The sequence below is a fragment of the Choloepus didactylus genome, chromosome 15 (genome assembly GCF_015220235.1).
Source record: "Choloepus didactylus isolate mChoDid1 chromosome 15, mChoDid1.pri, whole genome shotgun sequence".
NCBI lineage: Eukaryota > Metazoa > Chordata > Mammalia > Pilosa > Megalonychidae > Choloepus > Choloepus didactylus.
In genome coordinates, this window is record NC_051321.1 from 83,226,151 (window position 1) to 83,238,250 (window position 12,100).

Below are 12,100 nucleotides of genomic sequence, written 5' to 3' on the forward strand. Positions count from 1 at the left end.
GATATGATTTCAAGTTCCAGTATCGACCCAAGGAAGCTGGTGATAGTTTTGTGTGTGTCTGAGAGATGCCTGAATCAGCTCTTATCCTAGGAATCATACCAAAATCTTGAACTGATACACTGAATTAAACAGCTATGCACTACAACATCCCTAGGTTCAAAAAATGAAGGATTTATTACTCTGAAAACCACTACTCTGAAATTTAAGGCAGTAAAAATGACCAACATTTTAATACTGCAAACCTAAAAATATTAAAAACGTACTGTATGTATCTCAGTTATTCTTTAAGAATTAAACAAAAATTTTACCTGAACAGCGAAGGTTTTATCTCCGAAGCCTGGGGTCATTCCTAAAATGCTCATGTAGGAGGCTTCGTTGATGAAGTTTTCAATCCCGTGGAAAACCCCGCGGCCGGTGGCAGAGATGCGCCCGTGGATGCCACCCTGGCTGATGGGCTTGCCGGTGACGCACGCGTGCGCGTTAATGTCCTGCACGGGGGCCAAACCAGAAAACGGGGCATCAGGTCCAGGCTTCACGGTCAACGAGCATAACGAAGGACTTTTAACATCAAAGCAAACTCTCGTCCAACTAAATGTACGTTCGTTTGTTGTGTGTGTGTGTGTTTAAGGTCTGCGTAAACTTCCCAACAGGGAGGGACGGAGGGGTAAGTTCCACTTGCTTTTCCCAGAAAATATACAGTAATGTGACTAGATTTTCCAACAGGAGAAACGGAGTTTGGGAATTTAACACAAAGTAAGCACAAACAATGACAGCACAAAGTAGAAATGGCTGGGCTTACAATGATTATTCCTTCTCATATTTAAATATTTAAGCCCCCTAAGCACAGGTTCCCACCCCACCGGCAGGGTCTTAGTTGCCACCAGAGCTGAGCGTGTCAGCCACGCAGAGGCCCAGATGGGGAGCGGGTGGGAGGCATTTAGCCGTGAAGCTGTCTTTCTTTCTCCAAACTTAATCTAGAAATTCAATAGAATGCCCTTTTTAAAAAAGAACTTTAAAAGATGATACTTGAAAGTTCATCTAAAAGAGTAGATTAAAAAAATTAAAAACAAAACAAAATAAAGGTGTTAAAGGGAGATTTGGAATATCTATAAAAATAAAAATTGATCCAGAAATTCTACTTCCAGTAATTATATTTTTTGTATATTTAGTATACTATCATTTCAGTTCAAAAAAAAAAAAGGTGTGTGGGCAAGATCCAAAACACCAGCAGTTAACCCTGGGAAAAGAACTGGGTCAGAGGGGTGGGTGGCAGATTTCACCACTCACTGCTTTGAATTAATGATGTGCAAGTGTTATTGTTCAGAAACAAGTAGAGTCACAAAAGAGAAGAAAGGGGCTCTGGAGGACATTTCTTCCAAGGAATCAAATGTACTATAGGCTCTTAGCAACCAGAACCTCAGGGGATAGACAAATCCATCAGTAGAACAGGAGAACTACAAACAGTTCTGCCATACAAAGGATATCAATATAAAACACAGGAAGCATTTAAAACCAGTGGCTAAAGTAGGGACTATTAAGTAAACTTGTTTAGGTGATCTCCTGCCCATGTGAAACAAAACAAAGTGTCTTACTTCACTCGAACCCTCCAATCCCCAATATACATTCTAGCTGGGCAAGTTAAAAAGTGGCCCACTCTTTATCTGCACTGTTTAAACATTTTTACAGTGAGAAGTCAGAATTGTATTACTTGTATAATTACCAACAAAAAGCCTAAAAACAAATTTTTAAAAACTGTCTAGTAAAATGACTTACAAAATTAGCAGTTTTCTCACAGCTTTCTTTCATGAATAATTAACACTTACGAATACAGAATTGCAAACCTAGTGCCAAATGCTTCTCAACAGTGAAAATGCAAATGCCTGAGCTGAGGAAACCCAGTCTGAGGGCAGGCCTGGAGCCAGCTGCCTGCTGCTCCCACATACCTAATGGCCTCGGGGAGCCAGGGGGGATCCTATGGGAGCTCCTAGGTTCACCCCCATGTCAGGAAATAGGCAATTAACAAAACCCATGGCTTCCTCACTTTAGGCCTTGATTTTAGACTTCCTATCGCTTGCAAGAAAATCTTTTACCAGGATAATCAAAGGTGGAGCTGGCTTGCCTCCCAGAACCTTCTCTGCCACCACCATTCTGAGTGAGCTACGAATAACAATGTCCTGCCCTTGGCTTGCACTGGCCCATCGAGGATCTCACTTAAAAAGAAAGGAGAGACCCTATCCAGAACACACTTAACATAAAAAGGTGACAGGCAGAAAAGCAACGGCCCTTTTTGGGAATGGCCATCAAATGCCTGAAACTGCTCCTGTTTTATTTCAGGGGATCCATGCAATTCACTTGAATTAGTACTTATAAATGTGTGTTTTTTGTTTTTACTCAGGGCTGTGTACCGTTCTAAGTGCCTTATATTATTATTCATTTGCTCCTCATAATGCCCATGAAGCAGGTACTATTTTTCTCACTTTACATGAGAGGAAATGGAGGCACTGAGCTTGAAGCACCTGCTACAAGTCACAGAGCTGGTGAGGGGTGGAGGCAGGGGTGGACCGGGGCCTGGAAATCCCTCCTGAGGGGGCTGCAGGCATCTTCCCACTGCCTCCCTCCCTCCTCTCCAAGGCTCAGCCTTCCCCAGGGCCCTTAAAGTAAAAACTCACGGGGCCTTACTCCACTCCAAAGCCTGTGTCTCTGGGCAGCAGCCAGCTTCCAAGGGCCTTCTCTCCAGAGCCACTTTTCTTAGGCGGAGGCCCTGTTTCAGGCCCCACCTCGCTCCCTCAATGCCCCCTGCAGCCCAGCTCCAACCTCCCTGCTGAATCCGGTCTCTTTGCAGAACCCCTCCCTCAGCACCCACAGCCTGCGGTGCTCAGCTCTCCCCACCCTCGCAGGGCCGACTGCTTTTCTTCCCCAAACCAGGGTGCACTCTGTCCACCTCTCTTCAGCTTCCCCAGCACCACCCAATCCAGGCCAAGAGCGCCTCCCCTCTGGGCAACTCGAACAAGTCTCCTGCCCCCAGTGACCCCACTCTTCACTGAAAGGCCCACCGAACTGTGCCACACACCTGCTCATGAGGCCCTCTTCCCCAGTTTCCCTGCTTTCAGGAAAAGATCCACATCCTTGCTGTCACCTACAGGGCAGTGATCGGACCGGCCCTCCTCTCCTGGCTGCTCTCTGCTCTGGCCATGACAGTCCTCACCAGTCCTCTCACGGTCAGTCTCTCAAGTCCACCTCCCCTTGGCACCTCCAACCATGACCAGGCACTTCCTTCGGCCTCAAACAGTCTCCTGCCACCCTTGGAACTTGCCTGCTCACCTTGAAGAGCACAGACCAAAAGGTCACGTCTTCAGGGAAGCCTTTTCTATCCCTGACCCTGAAGACTCGGCCCATATCAAAGTATTTGTCCAGCTGTTCCGAAGGCCCTGCATGGTGCACATGGCCTTGCACACAGTGGTCACGTGGGCAGCTTTTAAATGCAGGTCTCTCGCAACTCCTTTTCCCTTCCTACTCATTTCATGTTTCTATTTGCTGAAGTTCCATCCCCTTCGTGGACAGAGCTGGGTGCTCTTCCCGTGCTCTGTCTCAGCAGCCTGCCTCTGCTCGTGTCACCCAGACGCAACCCCTTGCTCTCCGACGGCCTCGCCCCTCCCCTGGGTCCCAGGCGTCCAGCAGAGTCCTCCTCCGTCTCTGCTATGGCCACTCGTCTGGTTCCAGCCCTGGGCCCTGGGCTGTGAGAGCAGGACCGACCCCATGTAGGTCACCGCCCTCTCTCTGGCACGGCAAACACAGCTTCCAGCCACTCTTCCCCAGGGAGGCTCAGCAGCAGAGGCTCCCGGCTCACTAGCAAGTAAAACAAAGATACGAGGGCTTGGTGATCTGGCCTAGTTTGTGCACCTCTTTGCTCTAATCTTCCACTGCCTTCCTACAGAGCCGTTCCTGCACTCCTTTGAGCTCTCCTCCTATCCCCCAGATCTCTATCTGTTCAGTCTCACCCACTCAAGGTACAGCCCAATGCCTCCTCCTCCAGGAAGCCTCCTTAAAGAAACCATAGCTTTCTGCCCCGCCCGAGTACTTCCACACCTTATCAGGCATACCGCTCCACGTTCACCTGGAAGCCCCCTGAGGGGGAAGTCAGAACCGAGTGTTTCTTTACTTCTCTCCTCAAGTCTAGCAGCGTCCTGACCCGGGTGGTGGGTGACAAGCCCTCTGAGGCCACTGCCCCGCACCCGGCACAGGGCAACATGTAAGTCCAAGTTCTATCCATGTCCACTAAATTCACTACTTACAAATGGAGAAATAGCAGTAAAATAATAGCAAATCAAGATTATTATTCAAGGGGAGGGGAAAACTCAGTGACTGTCAATTTCTAGAGGTGGTCGGTTTAACTGTTCTTTCTTGCAGTGGAAGCCCGGGCCCTGGGGGTCACTCACGTAGTGCCCGATGGTGCTGGCGTAGGTGTCGGCGATCCAGGACATCTCCCGCTCGCCTGTGCTCATGTCTGGGGCAGGCACGTCGATGCCGGGACCTGGGGGCATGAGGGCAGGGTTCAGGCTTTAAGATAAACTCATCTCGGATACAACATCCCCTGTAATTCTCTATAACAAAGTCCCATGGCCTGAAGACTTTAAACTTTCTTTATGCAACTAACTGAAGTCACAGAAATGCTCATTATATGGTCGTTTCTTCCCGTGGCGCTTCCTGGCCGTATGCCTGGAAGTTAGCTACGCACAATGGAGATAAGCCGCTCCATGGGGCTTCAGAGCGTGTGCCCACAGGCACATCAGCCTAGCATCTCTGGACTGCAGTTTTCTAACCTGCCGTCAGAGGTGCCAGCCCCACTCTGCCCTATGTCTGCCCTATGCACCTAAGGGGTGCATGTGTCCGTGGCACTACCGCAACACAACACGATGGGGGTCCAACCCTCGTCCCCAAGACATGAAGGGGAGAAGCCAAGTCACCAAAACAACTGCCTTAAACCCCACAAAACCTCTACCCATGGGAGAACACTGCTTTGATCTGTTATTCAAAGCTCACTTAGTGCACATTACGGGTTGAAGCCTTGACTTTCCCTTCCTCAGGTCACAACAAATTAAAAAGTTTGAGAATTACAAGGAGTGAGCTCACAGGCAGCAAGAACCATCACTGACACACTAGCAGCTGAAGGCCACAGTGAGAGCACAGGTAAACTGAGGCTCACTCAAATCTGTAAAGGCAGAAGTACGCCAGTCAACAATAACAAAAAGAAAAACCTAACTGCTCTTAATACTGGGTCAATTAAATAAAATATGGCACATCTCTAAATAGAAATACTATGCAGCCATAAAAAGGGGTGCTTTATATCCATGTAAGTGACTTGGATAACTCAAACAAAACACACAGGTGGAAAAAAAGCAGGTTTCATACAACACACATAAAATGTTCCCATTTACACAAAATTCTCTCTCTTTATCTATTCATGTGTATACATGAATGCAGAGGTTTGGAAGGATATGCACAAACTGTTAATTGTGAGGACTTTGGATTTTAGCCCTGTTTATAACTCTGTATCGTTTTGATTGTATAATACAAACACACTATTTTCACCACAACTTTAAAAGTGGTTAAAATATCGAATCCCCCAGATAAATATTTATTGTGATTTCTAAGGGTTGCACTTGAGTTCTTCCTATAATTTTTACTTTTAAAGCAAGGAATAAGGTACATTCTTTAGGTTTTTCTACATTTCAGGGGCCCGGGTCCTAGCCAAGGCTCTTTGCCAAGTTGTGATGCAGTGGATACAGGACCTGCGTCAGACAGGGATGAAACTGCCTGGGCTGACCTCTTACCCACCCCTCCCCACAAGTCCGTAACTTTCCCCCATCCTAGCAGCCTTTTCCTGAGGCGCCTTGTAAAATCTCTTGAAGTCCACCCTCCCCAAGCCACCCTCGCCCCACCTAACTCTCCTACGTGGGAGGATCAGGCCGTGTTCTATCCTCATCCCTGACAAAAGGGCCCTGCTGCTCCTGGGTGCTCAGTTCCCCTTCATCCAGAGTAACACACCCCAGCTGGAGGTGAGCATGAGTTCCTGCAGTCACACTGCTTTCCCCCTAAGGTACAAGTGACCAACTGCTCCCGAATCCTGATAGAGATCTCTGCAGAAGTATTATACTTGTTTGCAGCAACATCAAGCATTAACCAAGCCTGTTGCCTCAAATAATTTCAATTGGAGAAGGGCCGTCAGCAAGTAGCAACACTGAGGTTCATAGTTTGAAAAGGAGAAATGTACAATGATAAACTAGTTCTCAAAAGCACCAATTAATCTAGACACGCTAAGGGCCAGGTAGCAACCTCTACACAAAATGAAACCACAAAGTATTACTGTTAGGCTTATAAAAACAAGGTATGGGGATGCAGTGAATACAAATAATTTAAGAATTATGGGTAAATTCTCAAGTCTGTTACAGAGAACAGGTCTGAGGCTGGAGTCCATCCTTTCTAAAACACGTAACTACCCTCTAGAAAGTCGCCATCATGTAAGGGGGACTTCCGGGAAGATGGCGGGAATAGGGAGGGGCAGGACTCACTCCTCTGCCCAAAACAAGTGGACAGGCAGGAACTGTCTGAAACAACTGTTCTGGGCCTCTGGACACCAGGGGAGCACAGCACAGCATCCAGGGAGGAGCGGGGGGAAGAGACTGAGTGACTGGGAGTGACTCATGGCAGAGGCTCCTGGTGCCCACACCCCACCCTCTAGGCAAGCAGCTTTGGGTCGGTGGGTCCCTGCCTGGGGGGCTGCTGCAGACTGGGAGGGTCACAGAAGGCCTCCTCCCCAGGAACAGAGGGGACCCAGCCCAGTACTGATCCAGCTACTGGCTGGAGAATTTAGACTGCTGGGTCCTGCTGCTTTAGCCCGCCGTAGGCAGGTGCCATCCGTGCCATTGTTTCAACCCATGTCAGAGGCGGAACCATCAGAAGGCTAAAAATACCCTGCCTTTTGAGGGCTGTGGGGAACTCCATGCTGAAGAGTGCCATCTGCTGGGCAACCCAGGAAAGCACACACATGGGGAGCTGAAATGAAGGCTCTGGGGCGACTTTCATGACCCTCTCCCCAGGACCCTTTGGAACTGGTCTGTACCCCCTGTGTCAGTCCCTGGGCCTGTATTTGTGGGGAAATATTAATGAACCAAGGATCAGAGAAGAGGCTTAACACAAACCCAATCAACAACAAATTCCTAGACAAGAGAGAGAAACCAACCTTTAGAATAATCTCGTCAGGATAATCAGATGCCTGGATATCAGCAAAAATTACAAGCCGTAGGAAGATATGGCCAAGTCAGGGAACAAATTAAAAAGTCAGAGATACTGAATTTGGAACAACTAATAAAAGAAGTTCAACCAAATCTCCTAAGCCAATTCAATGAGATGAAGGAAAAAAATGGCTAAAGAGATGAAAAACAAATATCCAAGAAGCACAATGTACTCCAAAAAAATAACAAAATAGACCTACTCTAAGACTCATATTAATCATAATGTCAACTACCAAAGATAAAGAGACTTCCAAAAGCAGCAAGAAAAACAATTCATCAAGGGATGCTCAATGAGACTAAGTGAAGATTTCTCATCAGAAACTATGAAGGCAAGAAGGTAGTGGTACGATATATTTAAGATACTGAAAAGCACTGCCAGCCAAGAATTCTTTATTTAGGAAAAAGGTCCTTCAAAAATGAGGGAGGACTTCAAATACTGACAGAAAAACAGGAACTGAGATATTTAGTCAACAAGAGACCTGCCCTACAAGAAACCCGAAAGGGAGTTCTGCAGGCTGGAAAAAAAAAAAGGAAAGAAGAGCGTAACTAAAAGTGTAAAAATAGAGACAAAAACAAGATGTAATATATAAAAGCTGAAGGATAAAATGGTTGAAGTAAGAACTCCCTTTACAGAAATAACATCGAATATTAATGGATTAAAATCCCCATTCAAAACATACAGATTGGCAGAAGGGGTTAAAAAAAATGATCGATATTCTTCTAGAAGAGACTCACCTTAGACCCAAGGATACAAATAGGCTGAAAATGAAAGGCTGGAAAAATATATTCCATTAAAATAGTAATGAGAAAAGAGCTCGAGTAGCTATACAAATATCAGACAAAATAGACTTTAAATGCAAAAATGTTATAAGAGACAAAAAAGGACAATATATATTAATAAAAGGGGCAATCCACCAAGGAGAAATACAAATCATAAATATATATACACCTAATCAAGGTGCCTCAAAGTACCTGAGGCAAACACTGGCACAACTGAAGGGAGAAACAGATGTCTTGACAATAGTAGGAGACTTCAATACACCACTCTCCTCAATAGATAGAACATCTAGACAGAGAATCAATAAGAAAACAGAGAACTTGAATAATATGATAAATGAACTAGACCTAACAGATGTTTATAGAACACTGCTCTCCAAAACAGCAGGCTATATACTCTTCTCTAGTGCTCATGGATCATTCTCAAGGATAAACCACATGTTGGGTCACAAAACAAGTCTTAATCATTTTAAAAAGACTGAAATTATAAAAAGCATTTTCTATGATCATAATGGAATGAAGCTGGAAATCAACAACAGGTGGAGAACAAGAAAACTCATAAATATATGGAGGTTAAACAACATACTCTTGAACAATCGGGGTCACAGAAGAATCTGAAGAGTAAATCAGGAAGTATCTTGAGGCAAATGAAAACAAGAACACAACATCAAAACATATGGGATGCAGCAAAGGAAGGCTGAGAGGGTAATTTATAACCCTAAACGCCTACATTAAAAATGAAGAAAGAGCTGAAGTCAAAGATCTAACTGCACACCTGGAGAAGCAAGAAAAAGCAGCAGCAAAGAAGGAAAGAAATATCAAAGAACAGCACAGAAATAAATGAAATTGAGAAAAAAAAAAAAACAATAGAATCAACAAAACCAAAAGTTGGTTCTTTGAGAAGATCAATAAAATTTACAACTCTTAGCTAGACTGATGAAGAAAAAGAATGATGTAAATAAATAAAATCAGAAATGAGAGAGGGGGACATCATTAATGACCCCACAGAAATAAAGATCATAGGAGGATATTATGAACAACTATATGCCAACAAATTAGACAATACAGATGAAATGGACAATTTCCTAAAAGCTCCCGAGCAACCTACACTGACTCTGGAAGAATAAGACAACTTCAACAAACCAATCACAAGTAAAGAGACTGAATCACTCACCAAAAACCTCCCCAAAAAATGCACATCAAAACCACAATGAGATGTCATTTCACACCTACTAGAATGGCCACTATTAAACAGTAAACCACAAGTGTTGGAGAAGATGTGGAGAAACAGAAACACTTACACACTGCTGGTGGGAATATAAAATGGTATAGCTACTGTGGAAGATGGTTTGGCAGTTCCTCAGGAAGCTAAGTATAGAGCTGCCTTATGATCCGGCAATCCCGTTACTCAGGATATACCCATAAGATGTGAAAGCAGGTATGTAAACAGACACTTGCACACCAATCTTCATAGCACCATTAGTCATAACTGCCAAAAGATGGAAACAACCCAAGTGTCCCTCAATAGATGAATGGATAAACAAAATGTGGTGTGTATATATATATATATATATTGTGCCGGTTTGGATGTACTATGTACATTGACAGCCACTGAAAGGAGACTTTTGCTGATGCTTCGGAGATGATAGCCCAGAGTTTGCTCCGGAGAAGCTAAGAGAAGACAAAACCCCGAAACAGCAACATTTTCAAGAATGCACAGGAGCTGAGAGAGGAGCTGGAACACAACTCAGGATCAGCAGATGCCAGCCACATGCCTTCCCAGCTAACAGAGGTTTTCCAGATGCCAGTGGCCTTCCTTCGCTGGAGGTATACTTGTGTTGATGCCTTAACTTGCACATTTTCATGGTCTTCAGACTGTAAATTTGTAACCAAATAAACCCCCTTTATAAAAGCCAATCCATTTCTGGTATCTTGCATAACAGCAGCATTAACAGACCAGAACACATATGATGGAATAAGCAGTAAAAAGGAAGGAAGTCCTGATGCATGCGACAACATGGATGAACCTTGAGGACATTATGTTGAGTGAAATAAGTCAGACACAAAAGTACAAATACTTTATGATGTCACTAACATGAACTAATTATAATATGTAAACTCATAGGCATAAAATCTAGAATATAGGTTACCAGGGGATAGAATGAAGCTACAGAATTGGGAGTGTTGCTTAATATGTGCAGAACGTTTAACTCGGTTGAACTTAAACATTTGGAAATGGATAGCAATGATGATAGCACATTATTGTGAGTATAATTAATAGTGCTGAATTTTGAGTGAATATAGTTGAAAGGGGTAGTTTAGAGTGATGTATGTCACCAGAAAGAAAGCTAGAGATAAAAACATGGAAATATATAACACAGTGAATCTTCTGGTGGATGATGACTGTGATTAACATATACAAATATAAAAAATTCTCATGCAACTAGAACTGTATAACACTATCACAAGGACTTAATAATAGAGGGGTATTTGGGAGAAAATGTACCTATTGCAAACTATGGACTATAATTAAACAGCAATGTTTTAATATTCTTTCATCAACAGTAACAAATGCCCCACACCAATACTAGGAGTCAACAGTAGGGAGGGATAAAAGGTATGGGATATTGTGGGTTTTCTTTTATTTTAATTTTATCTTATTATCATTATTGGAGTAATGAAAATGTTCTAAAATTGATTGTGGTGATGATTTCACAACTATGTGATGATACTGGGAGCCACTGAGGTACATGGTGCCAGTTTGGATGTATTATAGCCCTCAAAACGCCATTATCTTTGACGCAGTTTTGTGGAGGCAGTGTTGATTAGTGTTGATTAGGCTGGAACCAATTGGTTCAGTGTTTTCACAGAGATGTGACTCAATCAACTGTGGGCAAGACCTTTCATTGGATTATTTCTATGGAGGTGTTGCCCCACCCATTCAGAGTGATTCTTTATTGGATCAATGGAGTTCTTTAAAAAGACCCACACAGGCACAGACACAGAGCAACTGAGAGTGTCATTTTGAAGAGCAGCTGCAGCTAAGAGAGGACAAAATGCCCTAAGAGCAACATTTTGGAGAATGCCATTTTGAAATGCAACCTGGGAGCAAGTGGACGCCAGCCACATGCCTTCCGAGCTACCAGAGGTTTTCTGGATGTCAGTGGCCATCCTGCAGTGAAGGTACCCGAATGATGATGCCTTACCTTGGATACTTTATGGCCTTATGACTGTAACTTTGTAACCAAATAAACCCCCTTTATAAAAGCCAATCCATTTCTGGTGTTTTGCATCCTGGCAGCATGAGCAAACTGGAACGTATACTTTGGATAGATTGTATGGTATGTGAATATATCTAAAAAGTAGTGTATTAAAAACAAAAACAAAACCTCTCAACAAAGAAAAGTCCAGGACCAGATGGCTTCACAGATGAATTCTACCAATCATTCCAAGAAAAATTAATCCCAGTCCTGCTCAAACTCTTCCAAAAATTGAAGAAAAGGGAACACTACCTAATTAATTCTATGGAGCCAATAACACCATAATACCAAAGTCAGATACAGATACTGCAAGAAAAGAAAATTACAGACCCATCTTTCTAATGAATATACATGCAAAAGTCCTCAACAAAATCCTTGCAAATCAAATCCAAGAGCACATTAAAAGAATTACATACCATGATCAACTGGGTTTTACTCCAGGTATGCAAGGGTGGTCCTACACAAGAAAATCAACTAATATTATGTATTAACAAATTGAAGGGGAAAAACCACATGATCATTATTGATTGACACAGAAAAGGCACTTGACAAAATCTAGCACCCTTTCTTGATAAAAACTTTGAAAGGCAGTTATTGAAGAAAACTTCCTCAACATGATAAAGGGCATATATGAAAAACCCACAGCTAACATCGTACTCAATGGTCAAAGACTGAAGGCTTTCTGTCTGATATCGGGAACAAGACAAGGATTCACACTACCAACACTGTAATTCAACATTGTGCCTGAAGTTCTGGATAAAACAATTGGGC

General features: G+C 43.6%; 1 protein-coding gene across 1 annotated transcript in view; it reads right to left on the minus strand.

Annotated features, from left to right (window-relative positions):
- The window catches only part of GLUD1 (glutamate dehydrogenase 1), a 53,311-nt gene that overhangs the window by 9,201 nt on the left and 32,010 nt on the right, over positions 1-12,100 (minus strand). The window contains exons 5-6 of the mRNA XM_037804525.1: positions 4,437-4,531; positions 309-488 (exon numbers count right to left, since the gene is read on the minus strand). Of these exons, the coding sequence (XP_037660453.1) occupies positions 309-488; positions 4,437-4,531 (275 nt within the window). The remainder of the gene's footprint in view (positions 1-308; positions 489-4,436; positions 4,532-12,100) is intronic.